The sequence below is a fragment of the Nyctibius grandis genome, chromosome 6 (assembly GCF_013368605.1).
Source record: "Nyctibius grandis isolate bNycGra1 chromosome 6, bNycGra1.pri, whole genome shotgun sequence".
In the NCBI taxonomy this organism is placed as follows: Eukaryota; Metazoa; Chordata; class Aves; order Nyctibiiformes; family Nyctibiidae; genus Nyctibius; species Nyctibius grandis.
The window spans coordinates 72,854,378-72,882,322 of NC_090663.1; the positions used below are offsets into that span (position 1 = coordinate 72,854,378).

The window sequence follows — 27,945 nt, forward strand, 5'->3', positions numbered from 1 at the left end:
CCATTGAAACAGACCAAAACACAATCTGTCTTGTTAAAAGGAAATATGATTTTAAAAGACATACCATCCTTGAGTTTGGTACAATAGCGTATCCTTCATGAAAGGAAACAACAAAAAAAACCCCTAAGCCTCAGGAACAGGATTATATATTTTGTATCTTTCTACTGATTCAACTTAAGATAGCAAACAAATTAAGAATGGAGCCAAAAATGTCAATAAACAAACCATCCAGCATTCATTCCCAGGCAACAGAAATTGAAGTACCATATGTACATTGTTCTCTCATATTATGTCCAGAAGATAGGAGCATGCAACACCATTACTGTAAACAATGAAAAAAGGTGTACACTTTTAGAGTGCGAAATACTTCTCTACTTTCACCAGTTTTATTGAAACCTTCCAAATTAGGTATGAATCAGTCCACGACGGTTGTCAGGTCAGCAAGCAGACTTGCAAATAGGTATTCTGAATTTTAAAAACTATTTGTAAAACCCAAAGTAACTGCATCAACAGAAGTCAACAAGGGGAAAGAAAGAAGTAGTTATTTTCAGTTTGAGACATACCATCATTTTATACTTAAGGAGATCCAGCCCTGCTGGCATTACTCTCACGAAATTTCCATACTTAACATCTAATTTAGAACAGGCAAACAAGGGTGTAGAAAGCCTTCTAAAAGCTCATGAAATAAATATAGTATAATAGGTATACAAACCTCATACTGCACTTTATTTTTGGGTAGGCTACACAGCTTGTATTTTTACTGTGAGAACATAAAAACAAAACTGACCTTTACAAAATCATGATTTCATATAGAGTGAAAACACTCACCCCTGCTCCTACTTCCTAGTGTTTTAAAATGAACAGCAAATTGATACAGAGAGATAAAATACTCCCATTGTAATGCAAACAGTAGACAGCTTTTTAGTGTGTCCTCATAATTTGGGAGAGAAAAGCCACGTTAACCTGTCATACAAAACATTTTAAAACCAGAGCTAAATGGCAGAGAAGCCTAAAAGGAAAATAAAAAAACCCTCTTAGACTGAAAGTTAGAGAATTTCAAGGCGAAGTAAGCTTTCCAGAAAACCTCATCCAAGCACAACGAAATGAGAATGTTCCTCACACTAGTGTCAGAACATTCCACATTTCCACAGGTGAACCCCTGGTTCAGAGACCTACAGCTGAGATAGCAATGAAAGCGTAGGTCAAAGCCCGAGGTACTACAAATGGTCAAAACAAAACTTGGAAACTATTAAAAAAAAAAATGAAAGTGAGCTGCTCTAGTTTTCTTGAGCAGTAACATATGAACCTATAGCAGAGCAAAGAGCATAGTTTTAGTGATAATATAAAAATAGCTTGCAAGCTAAGTTACCTTTCAGACTAAACTCCATATATTTCATATCATATGAACAAGGTTTAATTTTCTCAAATTTTTTATGCTTTTTAAAGGCATTTTCTAAGAAATTTGTTTATTTTGTAGAGTTAAGCTAACACCTACCAGGTCTGCATGCTTTTTAAGGATGCACTTTGTCACCTAGTAGAATATAAAAACACAGTAAAACAGTGCAGAATTTTGTAAAAATACTTTAAATACATTTATACTTCACTATAAGATTATTCAAGTTAAGAATTAATCACCAGATTCAACAGTGTAACTTCTTGACTTCCGTTATCCACATTGCACATCAAAAACAACGTTGTCATTTCTGCCAAGACTAAAAGAGTGGATCCTCAACTTCTGCTGGCCTAACAAGTAAGCAAACACTGCTCCATAGACAGCACCATTTTGGTCTTCTGCAGAGAATTAAAGCCCAAACTCACCAGAAATTTCTCACTACAAGCAAAATCAGAAGGTAAAACTTCAAAGACTCTTAGAAGCATAGATCCTCAGCAAGGATCAGCACAGGCAGCCTCTCTGTGATTTCACAAACATAGCTCAGTATTTATGACCAGCTTTTTTCTTAGCAATGCAGGCCATGAAAGTTTAGATCACTAGGTGTGTATTTTTTTCATCAAAAAATAACGGGCAACACACTTACTGCATTTCAAGCTACCAGATTTTTACTTCTAGAACCTAATAGTTTTCTATAAATGTATTGATTTCTAATACTGACAAAAAAATAATTGACTACTAACACATTTTTCCCCTTTTCTGCAGCCTCAGGAAGTTTGTTTTAAGTTGCAGTACTGCAAGGCACATACAGAATCTCTTCCTTTCCAACATAGAGCAGATATATTCCCTGAAATAATTTTAAAATCCTCAAAACAATTAGAAATGCTATAAAGTTAACAACTTCTATTTAAAAACATCGTTCCTACAGAACATGCACTTTTTTTGAAAATAACTTAGCAAATATTTATAAATAATTTTTGTCTTCTTTACATTTACACTGGAAATATATTGAATAATTATTAATCTGGAAAGTACTGTATCACGTCACATTTAAGTTATTGCCTTCATTATAAATTGCATCATCTCTGGAAATCCATAAAGATACCGGATTTGAAAATAAGGTGGGGGTGAGAGACTATGTACGCAGTTTAGCCCATGTGAAAGTATTTCCACGTAAAGCAAGACCTTCAGAGTGAAAAAGGAACTTTCTTCATTCAATGGATGAGGACAATAGAAACTGATGTACGTGCGTTTGTTCAGTTTAATGCAGTGCCATTAGCAACTACTTAAAAATCTCCATTTTCTGTCTTTTGGGCAAGCATATCTTACTATAAAAGCAAGTGAATTTTTAAGAGGTAGTTTTTTTCCATTATGCGCTTGTTTATTTCAAATAAAACATAACCAAAAAAAACCCCAACATCTGCTTTTGAATAATGATCAAGTCTCAAAACTTGGTACAATATCTGACAAAGTTCAATATTTTAGTTGTCCTCAGCAGTACTGGGCTGCTTTGGAACCAGTGTATTCCAGGTTGTCTTCATAGTCAAAAGACTAATCTACCAACAGTACTGAACCCCCCCCCTCCTCCTCCACCTGTCGGGCCACAACTTCCTGGGGGGTCATTGTCATCAAATCCATTGGGTCGGAAAGAGCATGAGGCAGAGGCAGCTTGAAGTGCTTGTGTTCGAGCACTAAGCTCTTGCTCCTAAAATGAAAGAATAAACACAAATTAAAAAAAACAACCTCAAGCCTTTGAAGCAGGTTATTTCTAGTAAATTTTGAAACAACTTTTAAAGCAACATCACTAACTTCTGGACTCCTAAGTCTGAACATCCACAGCCAAGCCCTGATGTACAATTTCGTTGAACATCAGTAAGTATGTGTGAATCATAGAATCATAGAACGGTTTGGGTTGGAAGGGACTTTAAAGATCATCTAGTTCCAACCCCCTGCCACAGTCAGGGACACCTTCCACTTAGACCAGGTTGCTCAAAGCCCCATCCAATCTCGCCTTAAACATTGCCAGGGAAGGGGCATCCACAACTTCTCTGGGCAACCTGTGCCAGTGTCTCACCACCCTCACAGTAAAGAATTTATTCCTAATATCTAATGTAAATCTACCCTCTTTCAGTTTAAAACCATTCCCCCTTGTCCTGTCACTACTTGCCCTTATAAAAAGCCGCTCTCCAGCTTTCCTACAGGCCCCCTTCAGGTACTAGAAGGATACTATAAGGTCTCCCCGGAGCCTTCTCTTCTCCAGGCTGAACAGCCCCAACTCTCTCAGCCTGTCTTCACAGGAGAGGTGCTCCAGCCCTCTGATCGTCTTCATGGCCCTCCTCTGGACTCGTTCCAACAGTTCCATGTCCTTCTTATGTTGGGGGCACCAGAGCCAAACACAGTACTCCAGGTGGGGTCTCATAATTAAATCCATTTAAATTTATACTAAAATTGTATTTTATAGCAACATGGAATGTTACTAAAGAATTAGACTGCTGATCAAAAGCTAACAAAACAGTTTTTGATGTACGTTTCACATGAATTTTCATACTAACAATTTTAAGATGCCCTTGTTCTTGGTTGCCAAATAGAAAGGTAAGACCATAAAATCAATGTTAATTATTTGAAAGACACTTTTTTATTCCACTCTAACAGCACAGGGTAACAACGTACTCAGATAAAAGGCAAAAAGATGGACAAGCTATTTAGTTTCCATTCAGTGCAGCTTTTTAACTTTCAAGTGTTATTGCTATGCTAACTCTGTTTTAACATTAGTAAGTCTCAGGAACTCTCATAAAAATCCACAAAAATCAGAGTCAGCTGCTGGAAAAAGTACCTGCACAAGTAGTAGGAACAAGAAAGCATAGCCTGTTGCCAGCTGCTTTTTCAGTGGCTTCTGTGGGTTCTTAGACATCTAAGAAGGGGATGAGCACAGGCTTTTCCCTCATTAGAGAGATCATACACTATTTTTTCTCTGGCCAACTAGCTTCATAAACCTTGCAGCAATTTCTTTAGTATCCCTTTCTCAAATCAGCCAAGAGCTTCAAAAAAATTGAGGGAGGGAAGGCAGGTGTTGGGCTCTGGCAGACAAGAAAAAGGCAGCAGACCTGTACAAGCTTTATTTCCTTAGGAAACAAACCGAAATTATTCAGGTTTTAAGGCTCATACTGATAGCCTTCTTTCACATGACACTTTGTCACTACATACCTCCCTAAAGGCAATGGGAGGAAATTTTAACATGGTTTTAGTCATCACATGGGTCACCTTGAATTGTTCCTTTTCTTCTCCACCTCCTGGTGGAAGCAAGGAACAGAGCCAAGAACCTGGAAGGCTGTATGATACTACCATGAAAGCACTAAACTTAGTCTTGTCCATGTACTTTCACAGGTGCTAAAAATAGTACTTGGCGGTTTAAATTACTTTGCCCTCTCACAAAAACACAGCCTAAGTTTGACACTATTTTACACTACTAAGGACTGAAATGCATATTCATTTCCAAAATTATATAAAAGATATTTGGAGGACGTTGTCTACACATATACACTGGCCATATTCCTGAAAGAGAGTATTAGGCTATCTCCAGCAATATCTGGATTCTTATGTATCTGCTAACTATAAGACACACCAAAAACTAAGTAAATTTACTAGGAATAACAAGGGAATATGAAGAACTCACTTCCAGTACCAGAAATCAACAGAAAATTTTGATTAAAATAGGTCTTGTATAAATAGCCTCTTCAGCTGAAAAACTACACTGCAAAACTGTTTAGCTTAGAACAGAATTTCTTCTCAAAACCACACAGTGGGAGACTCGCTACACTGTACCTGGGCTGGTTTTTCTTTTTTTGGTAAAATATTTCAGAAAAATGTTTGTTTCAATGCAGCACAGTACCAAACCATAAATGGAGTTTTCCTTACACCCTCTCCACTTTCATCCCTCCAGAGAACTGTTTTCTGGCAAATTTATACCTCTTAAACCCCAGTAGCTGAGTTTCACCTAACAAACTGTACTACAAAAGAATATAAGCATCAACAACAGGTTTGCAGATTATGCTGTATTAAATAAAAATCTTAAATTTGTAGACAAAAGGAACACTGTAGAGTCTTACAGCTAAGAATTTTTTTTGCCAGATTTAGCTAGAGAAACAATTTATTTTTATTTGCCTTATTGCAGTTACTGGATAGCACGAGGTTTTGGCATAGCTATGCAGTGAAATGACTTTATGTATGTCTTACTACATACCTTTCACAATGCCGTTAGCAACAGTATGATTGTTGTACTGTCACTAGGCTTCCTTAGAGAGAGGGGACAAGCAGAGAGGAGAAGCACTACTCCAAACAGCAACAACATAGCATCCTGCACATGACATATGTGCAAGGGATGACTCTCAGCTCTGGAGACATGCATCACGTTTGGTGCAGAGTGTAAATGAGCTGCAAACACAGCTTTTGTCAACCACTTAGAAATACTGTTCAGAAGCACCGAGAATAGGATAAACCTCAGTCGTGACCTTAGCGTCATTGCTAACGTGTACAAAACATTTTCTATAATGGATGGAAGGTCTCTCTCTATATATGCACACAAGAGAAATACGGAGCAGTGATAAAATTATCAATTATTAAATTTTCCTGACAGAGTATTAGTATTAAAAACCACATGCTATTTGTGTCTTCAGTGCTAAAACTGAAATTATTTAGCAGCTTAAGATCTTTCATGCTTTATTCCTGTTCACTAGTTGGAGCTAAATGAGCACATTTCTTTCTTCTCTCAAAGCATATATTGACTTAATATTAACCTACATTAAATTGTTCTAGTATAGCATACAGCACTGGCATTTTTGCAAGAAATATTCTTGTTTCTAAAAAAAAAATGTTGAATGTTTTCAGGCTGATTATATTTATCCCAACAAATACTAAATCAGCTAAGTAAAACTTTACAGTCAATACAGTTCTCTGGACTGAGAATAACACAGAGCATCCCCCTCTGCTTTCCACTTGTTCCCAGAATGGGATTTTTAATTTGTTTTAACTGGAGCAGAAGTTACCCATATTGCAGGTTTTGTTATTTAAAGTGAAAACATTTTAGTTTACCATGTGGTAAACTGGTAGGCAATAGTAAAACAAAAGCAGTAAGCCAGAGATTTTTTGGAATGTTTCTTCTAAAAAGTGAAGACTTTCTCAGGACAGAAAAGTATATTCTTAACTTAGCAGGAAAATACTAGTTTAGAGCTCTGAACAACAATGAAATGCGACTTCTCAAAAAAAAAAAAACCTAGTTCAGTGAATCACAATATTAATTTAAGAAAAACAATAAATGAGCATTTCTAATCAGCCTCATTTAAACTGAGAAAAGGACAGGATCTCAACAACTCTAAGATTAGTAGAGCACTGCAAAGAAAGCCAATACTGAAGAATCCAAAATTGAAAGGTAAAAGATCGTAAATTAAAAAAAAAAAAACCACAACTAAAACCCAAACAAAAACTATACACTTGGAATTTTTATTTTTTTTATTTTGAGGAGACTATATTTCTTTTTTTCTTTTTTTTTTTTTAATTGTAAAGGAAAGGTTTTCAGGAAACTACTAACTTGGCTTTCACTTGTAAGCTATAAGAGAAAATCCACGCTTTACATAACCTTCTAGACTAAAGCTTTCTCTACAGAACATGTAGCTGAAGTTATCAAAAAGCAATTTGTGTGTATATGCCAAGTGACTAACTTTTATAAAATCACATTGATGTTTCACTGGTTCTGGGTGTAAAGCAGTATTCAAAAAGCTTAAAGTAACTAACTTCTTAGCATATCCCAGAAATTGCATCAAAATGGTCTTGAAAATGTTATTTCGGACAAACATTTTTAAGAAACATCTTTAAGAATTATTTGTTAAATAATTTAAGAATAACTTAATTATTTAACAAATTGTTTTCTCAATATTCTGATAATGTTGCTTGTTCCATATGGCTAAAGCATCTCTTCAGACCTGAAAAAAGCCTGTTATGCATACTCAGGTAATCACCTATCCTGTTGGTAATACTGAAATACGTGACTGTGAGCATTGGGTTCAACAGAAAAACATGCAAATAAGAATAGTTACTAGGATTTGTATTCTATGTGGATGACACTGTTCCTCCTTTAAATGTTTGGCTTTACATAAAAAAAGTTACAATATCATGGTAGTTGTTATACTGCTTTTCTTTAAGCTTAGATTTTTTTTTTTTTCTTAGGGAAAAAAGTAAACAGATTTTTTTTTCTATTACTCAATTACCTAAATGTTGCTGTAATTATACACCTAAAACAAAAAATAATCTGGCTTTGAGTTTGAAATTTCACAACTAAAGCATTCATGCATCAATGGAAGTCATAGCAATTCTGACTGAAAACATGACTTTATCTTGGAGACAAGTCCACGCTTGGAGTGGCTGGCGAACCCCCTCCTTGTCCACCTCGCCTTCCCAGATGCCTCTGTACAACAGGCACGAGGCTCTGGGTGTGGAAGGCCAGTCAATGGATGATGTGGATGATGGCACATCTACACCAGAGATGTTGCCATGGTCAGAAAGGCCTACCCCATGTATCATGACCACCTCCATGAGGAAGAAAAGACAAGTTATAATTGTAGGTGACTCCCTTCTGAGGGGAACAGAGGGTCAAATATGCTGGACAGACCCCTCTCTTAGCGAAGTCTGCTGCCTCCCTGGGGCCTGGGTTAAGGACATCACTAGGAAACTTCCTAGCCTGGTACAGCCCTAGGACTATTACTCATTACTGCTCTTCCATGTGGGTGGCGATGAAGCTGCAGTGCATAGTCCAAGAGTAATCAAAAGAGACTTCAGGGCCTTGGGATGGTTGGTAAGGGGATCTGGAGCACAGGTTGTTTTTCCCTCTCTCCTTCCAGTTGCAGGCAGCAACACTGGAAGAAACAGACAGACCCAGTCTATTAATACATTGCTCCGTGGCTGGTGTCACTGCCATTTGGGGTTTTTTGATGATGGGATGGCCTACACAGCACCAGGCCTGCTGGCTCAGATGCAATTCACCTTTCTCAAAGGGGGAAGGGGGTCTTTGCTCACGAGCTAGCAGGGCTCGTTGACAGAGCTTTAAACTAGACTTGAAGGGGGAGGGGGATATCAGGCTTGCCTGTGACAAGCTGTGGCATGACACACCAAGGTTACAGGGACAGAGGCTAGCAAGGGCCCTCAGCCTGTTGCTCTGAGACGTGCTGGGTACACTGCAGCACACTTGAAGTCTTACGGACATGAGCCAGGGGCTCCTGAGGTAAGAGGAGCCAAGAGGGAAACACCAGGGAAATACCTCAAAGGAACTCAGGGGTGTTCCTCTAAGAAGGTGACATGGCCAACAGCCCAGCTGAACTGCCTCTATACCAATGCACGCAGCATGGGCAACAAACAGGAGTTGGAAGCCACCGTGCTGCTAGAAAGCTACAACGGAGTTGCCATTACTGAAACTTGGTGGGACAAATCCCATGACTGGAGTGCAGCTATCAATGGCTACAGGCTGTTCAGAAGGGACAGGTGAGGAAGGAGGGGTTGCCCTCCACATCAGGAAATGGATGTGAAGATTTAAAGTGTGAAAGATCAAAGTGTGAAGAGCTGTCTCCAAGAATAGCCACGAGCAGGTTGAAAGCTTATGGGTAAGAATTAAGAGACCGAGGCAACAAAGGGAACCTTGTGGTTGGTGTCTACTACAGGCTGCCCAATCAAGGGGAGCCTACTGACAAAGCCTTCTTACTCCAGCTACAGGAGCCATCGTGCTCACAGGCTCTTGTCCTGCTGGGGGACTTCAACCACCCCAACATCTAATGGAAAAGTAGCACGGGTGAGCTGTAGGCAATCCAGGAGACTCCTGGAATGCATTGAACATAACTTCTTAAGCCAGGTAACAGACAGCCCTACCAGAGGGGATGCGATACTGGAACTGACGGTCACCAATGCAAGTGAGCTAATTGGTGACATCAAGATTGAAGGCAGCCTGAGCTGCAGTGATCACGCACTGGTGGAGTTCACAGTCCTGAGGGATATGGGTCAGGTGAACAGTAAAGTCAGAACCCTGAACTTTAGGAAAGCAAACTTCCAGCTGTTTAAGGAGTTAGTCAATAGGACCCCCTGGGAAACTGCCCTCAGGGACAAGGGAGCAGAACAGAGCTGGCAGATCTTTAAGGATGCTTTTCATAGAGTACAAGAGCTTTCAATCCCCAGGTGTAAGAAATCAGGGAAGGAAGGCAAGAGACCAGCATGGATGAGTGGAGACCTGCTGGTCAAACTAATGGGCAAGAAGGAAATGCACAGGCAGTGGAAGCAGGGACAGGTATCCTGGGAAGAGTATAGGGATGCTGCCTGGTTGCATAGGGATGGGGTCAGGAAGGCCAAGGCACAACTGGAGCTGAACTTGGAAAGGGACACAAATAATAATAGGGACTTCTACAGGTATGTCAACCAGAAAAGGAAGGTCAAAGAAGGCATACTCCCCGATGAATACAACTGGCAAACTAGTAACAGCAGACGAGGAGAAGGCTCAGGTACTCAACAACTTTTTTGCCTCAGTCTTCACTGGCAACCTCTCTTCCCATACCTCTTGAGTGGATGGACTACAAGACAGGGACTGTGGGAGCAAAGTCCCTCCCACTGTAAGAAAAGATCAAGTTCATGACCACCTGAGGAACCTGAATATATATAAGTCTATGGGACCTGATGAGATGCATCCCAGAGTCCTGAGTCAATTGGCTGATGTAGTTGCCAAGCCACTCTCCATGATATTTCAAAAGTCATGGCAGTCAGGTGAAGTCCTCAGTGGCTGGAAAAATGGAAACACTGCACTCATTTTTAAAAAGGGCAGAAAGAAGGACCCTGGGAACTACCAACCTGTCAGCCTCACCTCTGTACCTGGGAAGATCATGGAACAGATCCTCCTAGAAGCTAGGCTAAGACACATGGAGGACAGGGAGGTGATCTGAGACAGCCAGCATGGCTTCACCAAGGGCAAGTCCTGCCTGAGCAACCTATTGGCCTTCTATGAAGTGACTACATCAGTGGACAAGGGAAGAGCTACTGATGTCGCCTATCTGGACTTCTGTAAGGCCTTAGACATGGTCCCCCACAACATCCTTCTCTCTAAATTGGAGAGAGATGGATTTGATGGGTGGACTGTTTGGTGGATGAGGAATTGGTTGGATGGTCACATCCAGAGGGCAGTGGTCAATGGCTCAATGTCCAGATGGAGATCAGTGACAACTGGTGTCCCTTAGGGTTCTGTATTGGGACCAGTACTGTTTAATATCTTCATCAATGACACAGACAGGGGGATCTAGTGCACCCTCAGCAAGTTTGCAGACAACACCAAGCTGAGTGGTGTGGTTGACATGCCTGAGGGACAGGATGCCATCCAGAGGGACCTGGGACAAGCTCGAGAAGTGGGTCCACATGAACCTCATGAGTTCCAACAAGGCCAAGTGCAAGGTCCTGCATCTGGGTTGGGGCAACCCCCGGTATCAATATAGGCTGAGCAATGACAGGATTGAGAGCAGCCCTGTGGAGAAGGACTTGTGGGTACTGGTGGTTGAAAAGCTGGACATGAGCCGGCAACGTGTGCTCGCAGCCCAGAAAGCCAACCCTATCCCAGGCCGCATCACAAGAAGCATGGCCGGCAGGTTGAGGCAGGGTATTTTGCCCCTCTACTCCACTCTCGTGAGACCCTACCTTCAGTAGTGCGTCCAGCTCTGGAGCTCTCAGCACAGGAAATACACGGACCTGTTGGAGCGGGTCCAGAGGAGGGCCACAAAAATGATGAGAGGGATGGAAACACCTCTCCTCTGAAGAAAGGCTGAGATTTGCAGTTGTTCAGCCTGGAGAAGAGAAGGCTCCAGGGAGACCTTATCGCAGCCTTTCAGTAATTAAAGGGGGCCTATAAGAAAGATGGGGACAAACTTTTTAGCACGGCCTGTTGCAATAGGACAAGGGGGAATGGTTCTAAACTAAAAGAGGGAAGATTTAGACTAGATATAAGAAAAATTTTTTACGTTGAGGGTGGTAAAACACTGGAACATGTTGCCCAAAGAGGTAGTAGATGCCCCATCCTTGGACACATTCAAGGTCAGGCTGGATGGGGCTCTGAGCAACCTGATCTAGTTGAAGATGTCCCTGCTCACTGCACAGGGGCTGGGCTAGATGACCTTTAAAGGTCCCTTCCAACACGAACTATTCTATGATTCTATGATCTGAGATTGTTCCTAAAGAAGTCATGTTTTGTGTTACCCTGTGCATTCAAGACAAGCAGTGGCATATCAACAAAGACGGTTAGGACACAAATGCTTTAACTACACAGTCTGAAAAATAGCAGCAGAATTGCAATTTAAACTTTCAGTTCTCATTTATGTTTGTAAAATAGCTGCAGCTATTATAACAGATTTTCCACAGTGAGATTTAGCTGTTCTTTTCTAATTTGAATTTACCTAGTTTTTCAATTTGAGTAGGCCTAGAACTGTTACAGGAACAGTTTAAGCCATCAAACAGCACACAGTAAAACACACTCGCTGTTACACTATCCAAACATAGCAGCAATGCTAAAGCAAACCATATCGAAATGTGGAGAACACTGGGTATTTGTAACAGCAGTCGAAGACGCAACTACAGCTAGGTGAAGTTCTTGGAGCACAGGGAATGTGCAGCTGGCAGTGCTGGTCCCACAGAGGGAGGCAGAATAGGCAGCAAAGGGAAAGCGCAATCATCTTCATTTTAGTGGTTCTAGCATTTGGATATGCAGAGTTGTCTAAATAAGACTTCACTCCAAATGAAAACGCACTAGTAAGAACACCGCTAAGAAGTATACTTTAGCTACTCTTGTAATTTATTGAAGGCAATGAAAATTAGAACTGTTCAAAAAGCTTCTCCTGCACAGAATTACAAGTTGTTAAATGACCTATGCGAGCACCTCCGCTGAAAATTTAAACTGAAGTGAGTTTAAGCCATCTTCCTTGACACTTCCCATCTAATGGCGACAACCTTACTATGAAACCTGTCTAGCAGCATCAAGGTGAAAGAGACTGGTGATTTATAAGGTTAATATACCAGAACATTTAAAAGCTAACTTTTTCTTTTAGACTGTCTCTTGTGAGTTTTAAGGAGACCACTCTTTATATACAATTTCCATCTTACCTGCAAGTACAGTTTGTTATCTTTCGTAATTGCATCCATGAGGTCTTTTTGTAGGGGAGGGTCTCCATTTACCCAGAGTCCATTTGCTGAATTGGTGCTGAAGCCACAGGTACTATTTTGTTTTTTGTAAAACAGAACATAAGCAGTGTCCTTTGGAAACCTACTGGTAATTTTCTGGACTGACTGAAATGAGGTAAATGTCACTCTGCTGTCATTGAACAGAAACCATTCTCTTGGCATCTCAGTGTCCAGCTCATTTTCTACAACAGTACAAGGACTCTCCTCTGTCAACAACTTATCCTGAGGAGAAACTAAAGAAAGAGCTGTAGACTGGTGGCAGAGCCCTGAAGGCCCTGACCCAGTAACATTTCTAGCATAAGAATAATAATGTCCACTTTCAGAGGATACACCAGAATGCACCACCACAGAGCTTAACACGTAGGGCACCAGTTGTGGGCAGGTCACTTCTTCAGCACCTGAGGGTTTAAGTTTTTTAGCAAGATTTTCTCCAGTATCAGAAATCTCAACACCACCAGACCAACCCCCTGAAACTACAGCTAGAGGGGATGTTGCTCTTTTGACTGGCAGTTCCAAAACAAGTGGCAGAGACACATTGTCCAAGATTTTGCGCCTTATATGACACTTTGGATCATATGAAAATCTCAGAAGAGTGAGAATGAGGTATTCAGGTTCCTCAATGATTTGCATAGTTTTCTCAGCATTCTGTAGAGAGGCACACTTTTCACAATAATACTTATTGTCTCCACTGAGGATCTCAGGTGCCAGAAAATAATTCAGTAAGTCTGTAACTGACAGGGTGTTTTTACCTACTAGCCTCTGAGACATATCCCTATTATCTTGAACTTTGTTGAGTTCAGAATTTGTAGTATTCTCAGAGTTTGGCTCAGTAGAAAAATCTTTTATGGTTTCTTCATTCATTACTGTGTCACATCCACCATTTACTTCCAAATTATTGAGAGGTGTTTCTCCAGCAGAACTAGTTGCTAAAGTATTAGTTTGCACCACGTAGTCATCTTTCACCTCAGAACGTTCTGTACATTTTGGGCCAACGTTCTCCAAGGAAGCTGGAGGACAGAAAGCCAGAGAGAGATCTGTGAAAGCTTCTTCCTTTTGAGACACACTTTTGCAGTTCAAACAGCATATAGTAGTCTTCAGTTTTCCTCCAAACATCTTCTCTATCAAAGTTCTTTCTTCACTCTCCTTACAAGACGCTTCAGCAAATACTTGTGCTTTATGGACAGCTTCTTGTTTCTGGGACTCTTCATTCATTATACTTTCAGAAGTCTTTGCTGAAGACAATGCTTTCAAGGTTCTTTCTTCTTCATGCAGCCTGAAGACAAAGAAAAATAAATCCAAGTAGCTGTGTTATTTTCCAAACAAATATTGCTGCACCATTTTGGACTTTTTTTCCAGTTATGCTAAAAAATGTAGATGGTTAAGTGACTAGAAGTGTCTTACGTTAAAAAAGCTATTTATTATTTTTTATATAAGCAAGCTGAACCATACCAGTCACAAAAACAGAGTATGAGAAGCACAAATGCATTTCATATGGTTTCATTATATATAACAGAACACAACAGATATACTGAGAGAACTGGCAAGTATTAAAAAACATAACAAACAACATTTTTCTTATTTACCATTACATTATCTGAATAAATCAGTTCTCCAGTTGGCTGGTTCTGTATGTCAGATTTTGCAAGAGAGCAAGTAGCTATTTATGTAGTGCCAGACTATTTCCAAAGAAAAGAAAAGGTCAGGATTTCATAGCCAAGAAAGTTAAGAAGCTACAGCAAGAAAAAAACAAACCAAAAAAGAAACCCAAGATGGAGGGTGGCTGGGGTGGAAGAGAACACTATTTCACTATTGAGATAAACTTGTCCAGAAGTGGAATGTCTCATAAAGCAATATTGCTTAAGCCACATCTCAGCGAGCCAAAATTAAAGCGGGCTACTAATAAATGTAGCTATTTTTTGTTTTATCTGTGCCACAGTTAATTTGCTTGTTTATTAAACTGGTTATAAGTGCATGCACATCTCTTTGTGACTTCTGACCTGTATGAAATATAGCTGTCTCCATCAACACGAAATTCCAAATGCAAGACTAAACTGCTTTCAGCAACCACATTAATTTTACGACGGGACCATGACTCTAACATAACACCCAAGTTTAGATTTGTAAAAATGGAACATTACTACCACTATAACCTGCTTTAAATGATGATGATACAAGACGGTATCCAGACTTTACCACAGATTAAACCCATGAAGAAAAGTGTTTCATAGACCATACAGAAAACCAGAAACAGCCACGAATGAGGCCCAAAATTCCTGGTCCCCACTCATGCAGTGGAACTGTTACATGACTGCTCTTAAGAGTTCAACATTGTGAGACAAGACTGTAGATCATTCCCATTAATGGCACAATAACTGTACCTGTCTAGCAGGAATCTGAGATATTCTGAGCAATCCTGCTGGGATCGAGGGGTGAACCATGGTGGTCTGGAAGCCTCAAAGAAAATTCTAGGAGCATATGCCTCCCTCTGTTCACGTAAGAGAGGGACAGACAAAGTTACATAAGAACTACTTGAAAAATTCGTTATATTATTTTGATATTGACCACTGAACTTTAGACTGCATTATTCTAGAGGAACTATATGAAACACATGATGCACATAAACATTTAAACCACTTAATCATAGGAAAAGAGAGCCATTAATTTTGTAGTAATCACCTCCAGTACAAAGATAAAAGTAGTGGAAACTGCAGGCAAATATTAAATGTGTAGTAGTATAAACGAGATGCATAATAGCAGTTACTGTTCTTGCTGGCAAGCTTAAAAAAAAAAGTTTTCTTTCTTCAGAACACCATAAGTACCAATTAGTTTTTAAGGTGATCCAGCATCATCCCCTTCACAAGTTTACTGTTATTAATCAAAGAGAACAAAAGTGTCTTATGTCTTTCTAGCACTAGAAAATATTCTGAATATTTAATAGAGTTCACTTTAGAATTTGAACTACAATAGAATTTAGTGTAAAAAACACTGCAGAAAGTTACATAAAGCCAGCTTGTGTATCAAGTCCAGTCTTATTTGGATTTTTTCATTTTGGCTTCTCAAAGAAAACCTGTTACTGCCCATTTACAAAAACACCACAATGCCAAGATGTTCCACTTATGAAATACAGATTTCTCCAAGTTCATCCACACTACCTGAACATTTGGAGGCAGATTCATTCCCCTACAAGCCTATCATTTTTAATATATTCAAGAGGACTCCCATGGCATCATGTTTGTCCCTAACTTTTGATATATAGATCTAGGCTTAAAAACCAGTAAACGAAATAAAACTGACATACCTGGGTATGGGCCAAAAATGCAAAAAGATGCTGTAATTTTCTCATTAGTGAATTACACCCATTTAGATTCAGAGATAAAACATGTCTTCTGAAACTTGCAGGGGGGGGGCAGGGGGAGGAGAGAAAAGAGAGACATTAGTTTCCTTGCTAGATTTCTAACAACAATGCAGTTATCATTCCAGCTCAGATAATTACTTCAATTTGAAATAAAGCAAAACATGTAACGCTTCCCTTCAATACCTGGATTCTGCTCTAGTGCAGATGCAAAGCTACTGTACAGTAGGAACTAACACTGCAAAAAACTATTTCTTTAAACATTTAAATGTGTAAGAATGGGCTATAGACAGAAAAAAAATTGTTTCAATAACTTCCAGATTATAACAAAAGCATCACCATAAACTTTTACAATACTGAAGGGAGCAAGGACAGTGTGGAAAGAGGGACTCTTGACATTGGACAGAAGGATCAGGATTTTAAATGGCTAAAATTACAGTTTCACAGAACTGGACTTCAACAAAGCAATCAGTAACTGAGTGCAAAGAAACCCACTCATCTCTAGCAAGCTGAGAGACCCCAGGACATGTTAATATTCTGTGAAAAGCAAGAATGCAACAACTGCAATAGGTAATTTGCAATGAAAAAAGCTGTTAAAAAGGACTTACTCTGTAGCCATAAAAAGTGCCTGAATAACACTGTTCATGTAGCAAGTATTTCCTAGATTAATTAGACCTGTCTTCCCAGTTTCAGATTTCCCAGAAAGTCTAGATAAACACGATGGCAAAGAACTGGATTGAGAAGTCCACGCACTCTGACTGAGAATCAACTTAATCTTCTCTTCAGTGGGTTTGGGCATATCCTACAAGAGAAACATTTAACACACTTAATAGGTTTTTGTATTTGTTTTTATAATAGGTCCTGCCATTCAGCAGTCTCATATCTTCACTTGCTCCCGTATTCTTCTTCAGGGTCTTGATAGCCTTGAAGATACAATTCCCCCCAAGCCCTCTTCTTCAAAGCTTTCTTTACTCAACTCTCAAACTGCAGGAATAAGGGGCTGGTGGTCACCTTTGACCTGCATATTCACAGAATCCTTTCTGCCACCCAAAACTACCTCTCAAATTTCAAGCTTTAATAGACTCCTAAAGCATCCTCTATTCTGCTAGAAATACATTCCTGCTCTGTCAAATCAAAATGTAAGAATGAAAGAATAAAGTCCAGAATACTTGTAATTAAACTGACAGGGGCTTTTTAAGCATCAAAACATTTAACTGCAATACTACTGCCATAAAATCAGGCAGTAATATTTGAGTGGTTTTCTGTGGTGTTTTTTCGGTTTTGTATTTTGTATTTTATTTGTTTTGGGGCGTTGTTGTTCAGGTTTTTTTAAACTTTTTTTTTTATTTTAAGTGCATTATGCACTTGAATATTTATCTAAAAAAGCCAAATTTTGCTTTGAAACAGCATAGGCCAGCATCCTTTACCCACAGAGGCAATACTGACTGCAGTATTAAAACATAGTGCTTAATAGTGGTGTTTTGGAGCTAGCCAAAGACTAACACCATGCCAAGTACTCCTCAGAACCTACTTCTCTTCAATACTATCAGTGCTCTGAACTTATATTTGAAGAGTTAGTTTCTAGCTTGGGTTGAAATGAAATGCCTAGAATAAACCTCACAAAAGTATGTTAATAGTTACGTGAGGCTTAAGAAATTAGATTGTACTTTTAACAAAGGATCTCATTTCAGGCTTTTCTTAAAGTCTGGTATAATCATATCATGGACATTCAGGACAATTTTTCGAGCATATTCCAAACAGCTAGAATTGACATTAGATTATGTGGTTAGCTCTTTTCTTCCAGTGGAAGTTCTAGAGAATTTAGGTCTATGGGATTATAGCTTTCATATTTGGGGAAAAAAAACCCAAAAACATTCTACCCTCTTAATATTCCTAATATACCTTAACAGCTTCCAGAATGGGTTCATAGAGCTCTGGAAATCCTGAATAATGATACATCATACAGTGTATTAACTCAGTCAGCTGCATCAAAAAGGCTGTACTGAAAGGTAAGCCATCTCTTTTGAAGGAGTGAACCAAACTGACCACATGTGGGACAATCTGAATGGGAAAAAACAAAAAGGTGTTAATTGCATTTTTCCATGTTTTTTGTTCTACAAACAACCTTACTGTTTTACACATGCCAAATGACAGGGAACCTTTTATTCTTAAATAATAAGTGGTTGAGAAACAATGACTGGAAAAACATGCATTATTCTTTACTCATGACAATTTTCAGCCCAATTAAAACAGCCCAATTAATTATTCAGTGCTCTCTTTAGCTCACATACCAAGTTTTGGAACTTTATGAACTTAGAAAATGCGTGTTAAGATTTTAAATAGTTAAGTGTCTGAAGTACTCATCTTAAGAATATTACAAGCAAACATTTTGCTTTTGTGCCACTACTAACAGTGCAGTGGTCCTGTTCTAATTTCACGGATATAGTTTTTAAAACAAACCTCTCAATTTTCCTTAAACAGAATCCAATGCTTGGGGTCTGAAGCCAATGAATACATTCACACTATTTCAGTTTACAAGATGGGAACTGGCTCACAGCTCCACCTAGTGAGGGAGCCAGGCTCAATAAACCAAGACAGTAATTTACTATGAACTAAAAAAAGCTTCCCACAAATATGATAATCTATTTGAGGATTAGTTCAGATTCATTACTTTCTAATGAATAGAATAATATTCTAATTCTAAATTGTTTATAAATCAGAAATGTTTACTCTACCTCCCTCCCCTTCTTCAGCACAGCTCTGTCCGTACTTTTAAATGCATGAGACTTTTTTACATTAGTCTTAAAGCATCACACGGGACGTTATTTCAATGCAGTCCCAAAGAGCAGGGACTTCTCACTGAGAACCAAAACATTTTAGACACCTCTGTGTTTCCAAGTGATCAAAATGGATTAACTGTGAAAGTGGATGAAATAATTTCTCATCACAAATTAGCTTACAAATGTTTTGGTGGTAAGAACATGAAATACAGAACAGAAATTATAAGAATATCATAGTTTTAGGAGAGTATACCTATTAGAGGAATCAATATACTTCAAAACAACAAAGTAAAAGGGGTCAGGTACAAAATACTCATTTGCTGCTTTTTCAAACATCAGTTGTCCTCCAAGTATAAGGAATATTTTTACATCTCTGAGAAACAAACTCTACTCTCTTGGTAAGCAAGATATCCACTGTTTAAAACAAACCCACCAAGATTAAATGTTCAATGTACTACAGAGCCAATAGTGAAATCTGCAATGAAAAACTTCCCTCTTTCACTTTACAGATGTGGGTACATGGCAATAAGTAAGTAACTATTGAGCTCCAAGAATGAGATTTGTATAAAGTAGATCTGAGATATGATAATTTTGAACAGACAAAGCATGTGGGAAGAATACAAAAAGTACAGGTTCTCAGCACTCTCAAACTGACAGCCAAATTCTTTCTTGCAGCATGCTGCATAATACTGAAAGTTACACTTTGAGTACATACAGAGGTATCACTTCTGGCTGGAGGTTGAATTAAAATTTTATACGTCAGTAGATTTTAGAATTCCATAGTACATATGGTGGTAAGTTCTATGTCTTAAGTGCAAGACAGAGTGTTGTTCTTCTATTAAAAAAACTAGTCATTTATGCTAACAATGCTCAAGTGTAGTGAATGGGAATGTTAACTCAGATGCACTGCAAAATAAATTCATTTCTATTTATCAAATGTGCATTTAACCATTTTACATTCAGACCATTTATTACAGAAAAGTAAACAAGAAGTTTAAGTGCAGGAAAATGTTATAGGATACTAAATGACAGCAGTAGCTCAAAAAATCATAGTGAAGAAGGCTGTTTAAAATGGAGGGAAAATGATCACAATAAAGTCCTGAAGACAGATGTTTATGCAATACTGCACGCAGCCTATGGCAGAAATTTTCCTTGTCAGAGCAAACACCTATTTCTAGAATAAGTCTTCTCATATTTTACATTTTTCTCCTGAATGTTTTGTCTCTCTCAGGAACAAAGAACAAAAGCAAGACAGTAAATATATGAAATATTTATGTTTTGAGCATATTCAAGGCTACTTGGCTATCCTAGGCCAAGATTAGGGCAGCAGAGGGAAGAGTGAGAAATTGCAGACTTCTATGGTTAAAAAACAGTGTAACAGGCATAAGGCAATTACTCTGACACTAATCAAAGGGTTTGTGATCCCTTCAGGCCTAAGAGCCTTGGGGACAGCTTAGAGAAACTATACCAGGCTGTTACTATGGTTAAGTCTGAAAGACCCATATTTAGTTAAACTTTAAGCTAAACACCAAGAACAGGAAAGGCACTATACATCTTGCCGTACTAATACGAATGGTCATTGTCACACCCTACTATCTACTGCTTTAACTGGTGAACTGCATTTTGAAGACTGGTCATTAAAAACAGTATCCTTCAGTTTGCCCATATGTATATTGAAACACAGATAGCATAACGTCCTTAAAATGAAGTACTTCCTGGTCTCATGCACCTATCCAGGGTGACTAGGTTATACATAGCAGATAATTGGTTCTCTCTTTTCCTCAAATAGTTGTGCTTGAGAATCTACTTGCAGTCCAACTTTATCAGTAGACTTCACACCACATAAAATGGATTTCCAGAAGTATACAGTCAAATATAGAACGCAGCACCCAGATACTACTGCCAGAAATATGTACATACCAGGAAGAACAATGCTCACTTCCAGTTACAGATTAAGTGGTTGAACCTGGAAGTGAGAAAGCCTAGTGGTCTGCGAACCACAGAAATCTGATTCTAGAGCCTTGAAACAAAGAGGAAATCCAAGCGCATCAGTTCTGTTACTCCTCACACACACTTTAGAAATCACATGTGAATGACATTTCAAAGAATTGAAAACCATTTCTTTAATAACTTACCAAATGAAAAGCTTCTGGAGAATGCTGAAAACTAAGTAACATGTGGGAAAGGACAGCAAGGGCACCAGGCCTCACTAGAGGAAACCAAAGTCGATTAAAGACCTAAAAAAACCCACATTTATTTCAGTAAATCTAGAAAGTGAAATTTCAGTAAAAACGTAAACAGATCTCCAAATCCACAACCATTTGCAACAGACAATCATTACATGCAACTGAAAGCTGTAGATACATTTACATTGTCTTTGCAGAGTAATAAGATAATATCTGTTGCAATACAAAACATGCTGCACAATTGCACAGCTGTTACAAATCCCTTTCCCTCTCCTTCAATTTTGAATGTTCTTTTCCAACATACCAATTCAATCTTAAGCAGAGTGACATCAATGAGGATGGTAAATTTCTGGACTGCAGCCAGTCCTTTCAGCAGTGCAATCACCCATGTTTCCACATGCTGAGCCAGAGGCCAGGACAACCAGTCAATCATTCTGAAGGATTAATGAAAAATAAAAAAATAAACAAAAAGACCAATATGCCACCAATTTTAATCTCAACAAAAAGATTCTATATATTACCTAGATAGTTATACACTTACACAGAGACTCACATGAAGTAATGCAAGAATGTCAGGCAAGTAGTAAAATAATTTGGTTATATCTCAAGTTATTTAACTCTGTAATTAATAATGATCCATTTAATACATTAAAAGTAAATACAACCTCTCCAAAATACATAAGCATATAAAATTAAATATTATGTATATTATTGTTACTTGTTATCAAAGAATATGAACCCTGTTTTTATAGGGTTTTGTTTTGCCACATTTTTATTTTGTGGCAAAAAACTTACTGCTGAAGGTGAAAAGGTGCTTGTACCTGAGAACCTCCCCTCCTAAACCTTTTACCCCAAACCAGACCAAAACCAACTATTAAGTTTAAATTTGAAAAGTAAGCCTCTTCAACTTAGAGCTACATTCCTGGAAGCCAGCTCAAATACTCCCAGCTAAAAAGGTAAAATCTAGTATTTTTAAATACACTGCAGCAGGTGTTATGAGGATCTTATAATAGCTATCAGCAGCCCAGGGTCTACATATGCCCCAAAAGGAAGAATTTCACTACAGCTAAGAAGGGAAAGTGAAGGGACTTTATCTGTGCCTAGACAATACAGTGAAATATCAGCAATGGAAAATAGGGGTATTCTATCATTCTCAATTAATAGACAATTTACACTGATAATTAAGGCAGACAGGCAGATTAAATTCTAGCACAGAACTATCCGCACATGTAACATTCAAAGGTTTCTCTAAAATAAGGAACCATTAGTACTGCCTTTTTAACGATCAAGCACAGATCTTACTGGGTTTTTTCCATGCTACTACAAGAAGAAACTTAGGAAAAAACCATGGTAACTTCATAATCATTGCTCTGAATTTACACATTGCTCTCATTTCCTCAAGATATTAAATTCAAACATGTTTATTCTGAGCACCCTTTTCATATACTTTCTAGAATGGGCTATCAAAAAAGTAGGCCAAAACTACTTTTGCCTGCAAAGAATTAACCTTAACCTAAAACCAGGCCCCAAACCTCAAAGTCCTATCATCTTCAAAACCCCCCGCCCCAGTTTGCAGGCTTGATATTTTTTAGCTGTGGCACAAACACCTACACAGTTAATTTAAGCCTAATGACAATATATTTAGTTTTCTTAATTAACTTTTTAGACAAGTAAAGAGCATCCTGTAGAGCCCTACATTAGAACCACTGTTCTAAAATACCTGATTATCATCTTTATACTATGTGCACTTTCAACCACACTGACCCACGAACTCCAAATGAAAAACAGTGCTTTTTGGGTGGGAGCTGGGGCTCCCTGTGTTCCATCCCATTGCTCTGGTTATGGGATGGGCCATCTAGTCAGTATAATTAACTACTCAACTATTCGACATCATTACTAATAGGACAACAGCTATTATTTCAGTATGATTAAACCTTGTAAAGAGAAGCCTCCTTCTCTGTGTAACTGATACAGATAGAATTCCCATCCTTAAAATGTGTTTCTGGTCTTAAAAGCAGAGTCAATGCTCTTAAGAGCAGAATCAAAAGCCAGAAGAGGAAACAGAAGTAAACTTGCAGATGTGCTTAAGACTGTCCTAAAAAGCATCACATCTTAGTTCTGCTGGGTGAAGATTAGACATTTTGGTTACTAAATCCTCCCTGCATTGCATTTACTTGGCTCCTGCTCTGTTGCAATCGATGACTGCATTTTTAATACAAAGGCAGATATTAATATGGGACATTATGATCAAGAAGAAAAACAGAGGATTGTTTTTGTGTTTGACCAGATTAAAAGAACCTTACGGGCCTCAAGAGGACCTTCTGTCTCACATCACCCTAAAATGAGCAGGTCTGCTATCCATATATGTGCCTAACAAGGACAGTATTTCTGATATAAAAGTTTATCTCTGCAACCTCAGTAACTTCTTTCACAAAAATATCTTCTTAGCCACATCAGACAACGAACCTGGCAGCTCATGTTCAAATCCCTCAGATTAGAGAAAAAAAAACAAACCAACAACAGAAGATCCTCTGACTACCAGGCACCCCCCACCCCCCAAAAAAAACCAAACCAACATCTTTTACAGTATTTTACATTTTTACCAACAGGGCAAAGGCCTTGGTCATGTCTGGAGTTTTTCTTAGCAAAATTTTCAGTTTCTCTTAACAAAGATACTTGGGTTAAAGTGCAAACAAGCATTATACTTGTCAGGATACTGAGTATAAGCAGTCAACTCCCTCTGAGACCTCTGAAGTAGACCCTTAGTCATATATCCTGGAAGTGATTCAACAGTTTTCTGCTTTTCCTCTCTTATGCTTCAGGTAAGGTTTCATGAGACAGCTGAGCCAATTAAGAACAGCTCAACGATGCCAAAAAGCAGGCGCCCTTTCTTATACAAACCTGTACCTAATATAACCCCCCACTGAACAGATTCTATTTATTAGTCTTCTAATTACAGATTATTTACTACTGTGTTCAACTTTAGACAGACTCTGCAGTGTCATGAAAGCTACCCTTAGGAAGTGAGCAACAAGGTCCCTGATTTGCAGTCACTAAAGCTCTGCTGACTCTCATCAGGAGACCTTGTTGTGCCTGGAGTTCTGCATCACCTGGGAGTGATGCAAGCCTGATGACAACATTGTCATTTGATGCTCCAGACATTCCAGCTGCATTATCCTCTTTACAATGACTCCTCTAAGCCAGAAGAGAGTTAATTACTGGGTTGCCAGAGGTAGAAAAAGCAACTGAATACATTGTTGACAGAGTATCTACAAAAATAACAAGGGGTACCTAAAAAGTTAGTTCCATGGAACTGAACTAGAGGCTCTTAAAAATCAAGTATTACTTCAAAGAATGAACAAGGCAAGTAAGATTGCACTGCTCTTGCAAAAACAAGAGGAAAATACCCACCACATAGCTAGTATTAAGAAAGAGTACTTATTTGATAGTAACAGCTCCTATTACACCCAAAGCTCAGCACTGCATTACTTCCCTAAGCAGAGGCATACAAAGAAGCCATTCTAAAGCTACAATTATATGATCACATTGTGCTGCAGCAGGTAATACAACATAAATGTTAAAATTACACTAACATGAAAACTAATCACCAGCACATTACTGGCAAGTTATTAGCATGCACAAATCCTTCTGAATTTCTCAGCTTTCAATTTTAGACTGGGCACACAGCTTTGTCAAAATCTGTTCAGTCAAGCAGATTCTTTTAAAGTCCCTAAACAATGTCTCACACCAAATTACAATATTAATGCTGCTTCTTCTCATTAATTATGTTCTCAAATTAAATACGGCTGCTCAATTTAATGCAAATACAAGGAATGTTTTCAGTGTGAAACCAACTCAGTATTTCACCAAGATACGTAAGTGCTACACTACATGAATGTTTAAGTATTACACTAAACTCAAATGGATGTATTTAAAAAAATATAGCAGACATTAAATTCTTTTAGTTGAAAAACTTCTCAAAAGTCATTTTTATAAACATTACAAATTTCTACCAGCCTCCTGTTTAACTGCTTTACTCATTTTTCTACCCTTCAGTGCTCAATAACAGCTTCTTTCACAGGCTTTAAAAAAAAATAATTCAAAGCATTTCAAGAAGGTCTTCATCTTTCTCCCACTGTCATCTTTCTGCATCACTATTATTCACATATCTGAAGATAATAATCCACATTGCAATCTGAATCACAGTCTGTTAACAGTGCTGCTAATCTCAATGTTTACTCATGTTTAGAGTAGTGACAAGAAGCATAATATGCAACTGTTTTTACATCCTTCCTATTCTTCTATTATTCAAAGGACATCCAAAAATCCTGTGGAGGCTTGAGCAAAGATGGAAATAGAGGCTGTCCCCTGTGAATCCTACTAAAAAGTAATGAAGATATCTAAGCAGAAAAAAACCTCAAAACTAAGTAGCAAAAGTCATTTCCAACAATCTCCTCTCTTCAGAGGAGGAGATGATGAGTGAGACAATCATGTGAGAGTGCCACTGTGCTTCTTGGAAAAGCAGAAAGGTTGATCTGAAAACAAGGCCTTGTTTCTCTGCTTGACTGTAAACCCACGAAGTTTCCTATTTATGCCATCTCCCATAAGGTGGGAGATCTAAACACAAAATGTCATCTAGAAGGAACACAGCTGGCTTCCTCTTAGTTTCTACTTAACCCTCTTCTTTAGCCACCCTAGCAAAGCACAAGAAAGAAGCCACATCAGCAGTGAAGGCAGCAACCTCAAACTGAAACCATGCCAGTAACATCCACAGCATCATAAATATATATTACCTTAACATGCTAAACAGCATAACTTAGAACACCATTTTAAAAGGGTTTTTTTATGGTTTTGTTTGTTTGCATTTTTTAAATGGGACCTAAGTGGCAAATAACTTCAAAAAATACATGAATAAGAAAAAGAAACTTTTCCCCCCTTTACAATGAAATACAGTACCTGCATAGAGCCTGAGTCATACTTGCATCTTTCACATTTGGATCTGTAGTAAGGCTCCTGATGAGTACTGTAATCATCTGTAATGGTATGTGCTGCACAAGACTTGCCAGTGCAACAGAAGGTTCGAATGAAGAGTCTGTAACGGTTGAACATGACAATGTAAGAAACTAAAAAGAAAACCCCATAGAAAAAATATGCTTTATCTTCTATGCTACAACTTCACTATAGTTGTAAAGTTTTGAGACTATGAGTCTATCCTACGTCTAACATTCTATCATCGCAAACCAAAACAAAATTAAAGTTTCAATGGATTAAGAACAATGAATAGCGCTGAATTAAAAACTCCTTTCATTCATCTAATATCCATGCAAGAAAGTGACAGTCTGTCAACTTCCTCCTTCACCCTCAAAGAAACTAAGAAGTGGGTTTTTTCCTAAAAAGTACCCCCATACAATTGTTTATGATACTTCATGTTAAGCCTGGGGATCCAATGAAGCTGATATTTCCCATGTCCTATCTCAGCAACTGTCTGCTAACCATACCAGTTATGGTAAAATATGTTATAATGTTAAGTTTCCCAGGTGCCTCAAGAGTAAAGGCACTTTCCAATATGAGCTAATACAGTACTTCATAATTTCTGAGGTCAGAAAGGACCTATTTACAATCGCATCTACATTACTCAGGCAGCGAATCCTTCCTACAATACTCGTTTTAGATATTCCTCATATATGCCCCAGTTTTGTACACTAAACAGTTCCACTACCTAAGGTATCCCTGGGGAAGGAGCAAAGAGGAAGAGTAGCTTCTGATACTGAGAGTTTTAGTTTGTCCTAAGGCAACACCTAAAACTCTGTTTCAGTATATTATTTAAAGCACTGCAACCCGAGTTTTTCCAAAAAACATGCTGCTCTGCAGCTAAATAAATCACCATTTCCCCTCTAGCTTCTCTTTTGGTCGGGGTGAAGCCTTTGCTTTCTCGACAGCCAGAGAAGTTGCATTTTAGCATCCGGGCGGGCAACCAACGGTCCCAGGGCAACGCCTGCAACGCGACCGATGCTAGCGGCAGGGCTTTTCCTTTCTGTTGGCAAACCCGCCGCTCTCCTCAAGCGCCCAAATTACTGTGCACTCCTCCCGCCTCCCCTGCCTGGCCCTCGGCGCTCACCGGCGGCGGAGATGACGGCGAAGAGCTCCTGCAGGGATGGCAGCAGCGTGTCGGGCTCGGCCTTCCAGACGCTCCGCAGGAGCCCGCTGACCTGCGTCACCTGCGAGACGTAGAGGCGCAGCTCGGCCTCCCGGCTGCCCTGGCTCTGGAAGTGGGCGATGCTCCGTACCAGCTGCTGGCAGAAGGCGAGGGAGAGCTTCTTGCCGCGGGGCAGGCACTGCGGGAAGTCGCTCAGCAGCTGGCAGAGGCGGGCGCAGAGCGGCGGGGCCGGCCGCTCACACACCAGCCGCAACGCTTCCACCTGCAGCAGCTCGAAGAGCTCCAGCACGGAGGGGCAGCTCATGATGAGGCGCAGCCCCGCCTGGATGTAGTCGAGGATGGCGGGGTCGCGGTTGCTCAGCTCGCCGTAGCCACGCTGCAGGAGGCCGAGGACGAGCCCGCGGTTGAAGAAGGCCTCGAACTCGGCGCGGTGGTAGCGGCCGTAGGCCTCCAGCACCTCCCGCCCCACCTGCCGCTGGAAGGGGTCGGAGCCTTGCAGCACCAGCCGGGTGCTAAGGGCGAACATGGCGCGGCACTGCGCCTGGCTCAGCGGCGTCTCCGCCGACTCCACCACCCGCCGCACGATCACCCGCTTCAGCGGCAGCGGGTGCGACGAGCTCACCAGCCCCTCCAGGATCTTGTCCATGGCGGGTGCTCCGGGCGCATCGGCCGAGCGGCGGCGGCGGGCCAGCCCAGGCCTCGGCGGAGGCGGCCGCCGCCGCCTCCCCCCGCCCCGCCGCGCTATGCCGCCCCGACGGCGGAGGCCGCCCCTCGCCCGGGCGGCGGCGGCGGCGGCGGCGGCGGCCCCGCTCCCCCGCCCCCGGCTCAGGCAGCGCCGC

At 39.8% G+C, this 27,945-nt stretch overlaps 1 protein-coding gene across 3 annotated transcripts; it reads right to left on the reverse strand.

Annotated features, from left to right (window-relative positions):
- Positions 1 to 212: 212 nt before the first annotated feature.
- USP38 (ubiquitin specific peptidase 38) lies at positions 213 to 27,829 on the reverse strand. Of its 3 annotated transcripts, none has more exons than XM_068402829.1 (10): positions 27,068 to 27,829; positions 25,906 to 26,041; positions 21,254 to 21,383; positions 20,899 to 21,000; positions 17,886 to 18,044; positions 16,592 to 16,785; positions 15,930 to 16,017; positions 15,010 to 15,116; positions 12,554 to 13,904; positions 213 to 3,095 (listed from the first exon to the last, which is right to left on the reverse strand). In XM_068402829.1, exons 1-10 carry the CDS (start codon positions 27,750 to 27,752, stop codon positions 2,934 to 2,936), a joined length of 3,114 nt encoding a protein of 1,037 aa, XP_068258930.1. In that variant the 5' UTR covers positions 27,753 to 27,829; the 3' UTR covers positions 213 to 2,933. The 3 variants fall into 3 exon arrangements, with proteins under 3 accessions (XP_068258930.1, XP_068258929.1, XP_068258931.1); XM_068402828.1 differs by having other exon boundaries at positions 15,930 to 16,023; XM_068402830.1 differs by lacking the exons at positions 25,906 to 26,041; positions 27,068 to 27,829 and having other exon boundaries at positions 2,750 to 3,095; positions 15,930 to 16,023; positions 20,899 to 20,972; positions 21,254 to 21,341.
- Between the last annotated feature and the right edge of the window lie 116 nt (positions 27,830 to 27,945).

Excerpts from the sequence above, each read along its gene's own strand:
- USP38 (XM_068402828.1), bottom strand. The coding sequence starts at position 27,752 with ATGGACAAGATCCTGGAGGGGCTGGTGAGCTCGTCGCACCCGCTGCCG. Across the intron at positions 18,045-20,898 it reads CTCCAGAAGCTTTTCATTTG|ATTGTCCCACATGTGGTCAG; the intron begins GTAAGTTATTAA and ends TTTCCCATTCAG. Across the intron at positions 3,096-12,553 it reads ATAACAAACTGTACTTGCAG|GAGCAAGAGCTTAGTGCTCG; the intron begins GTAAGATGGAAA and ends CTTTCATTTTAG.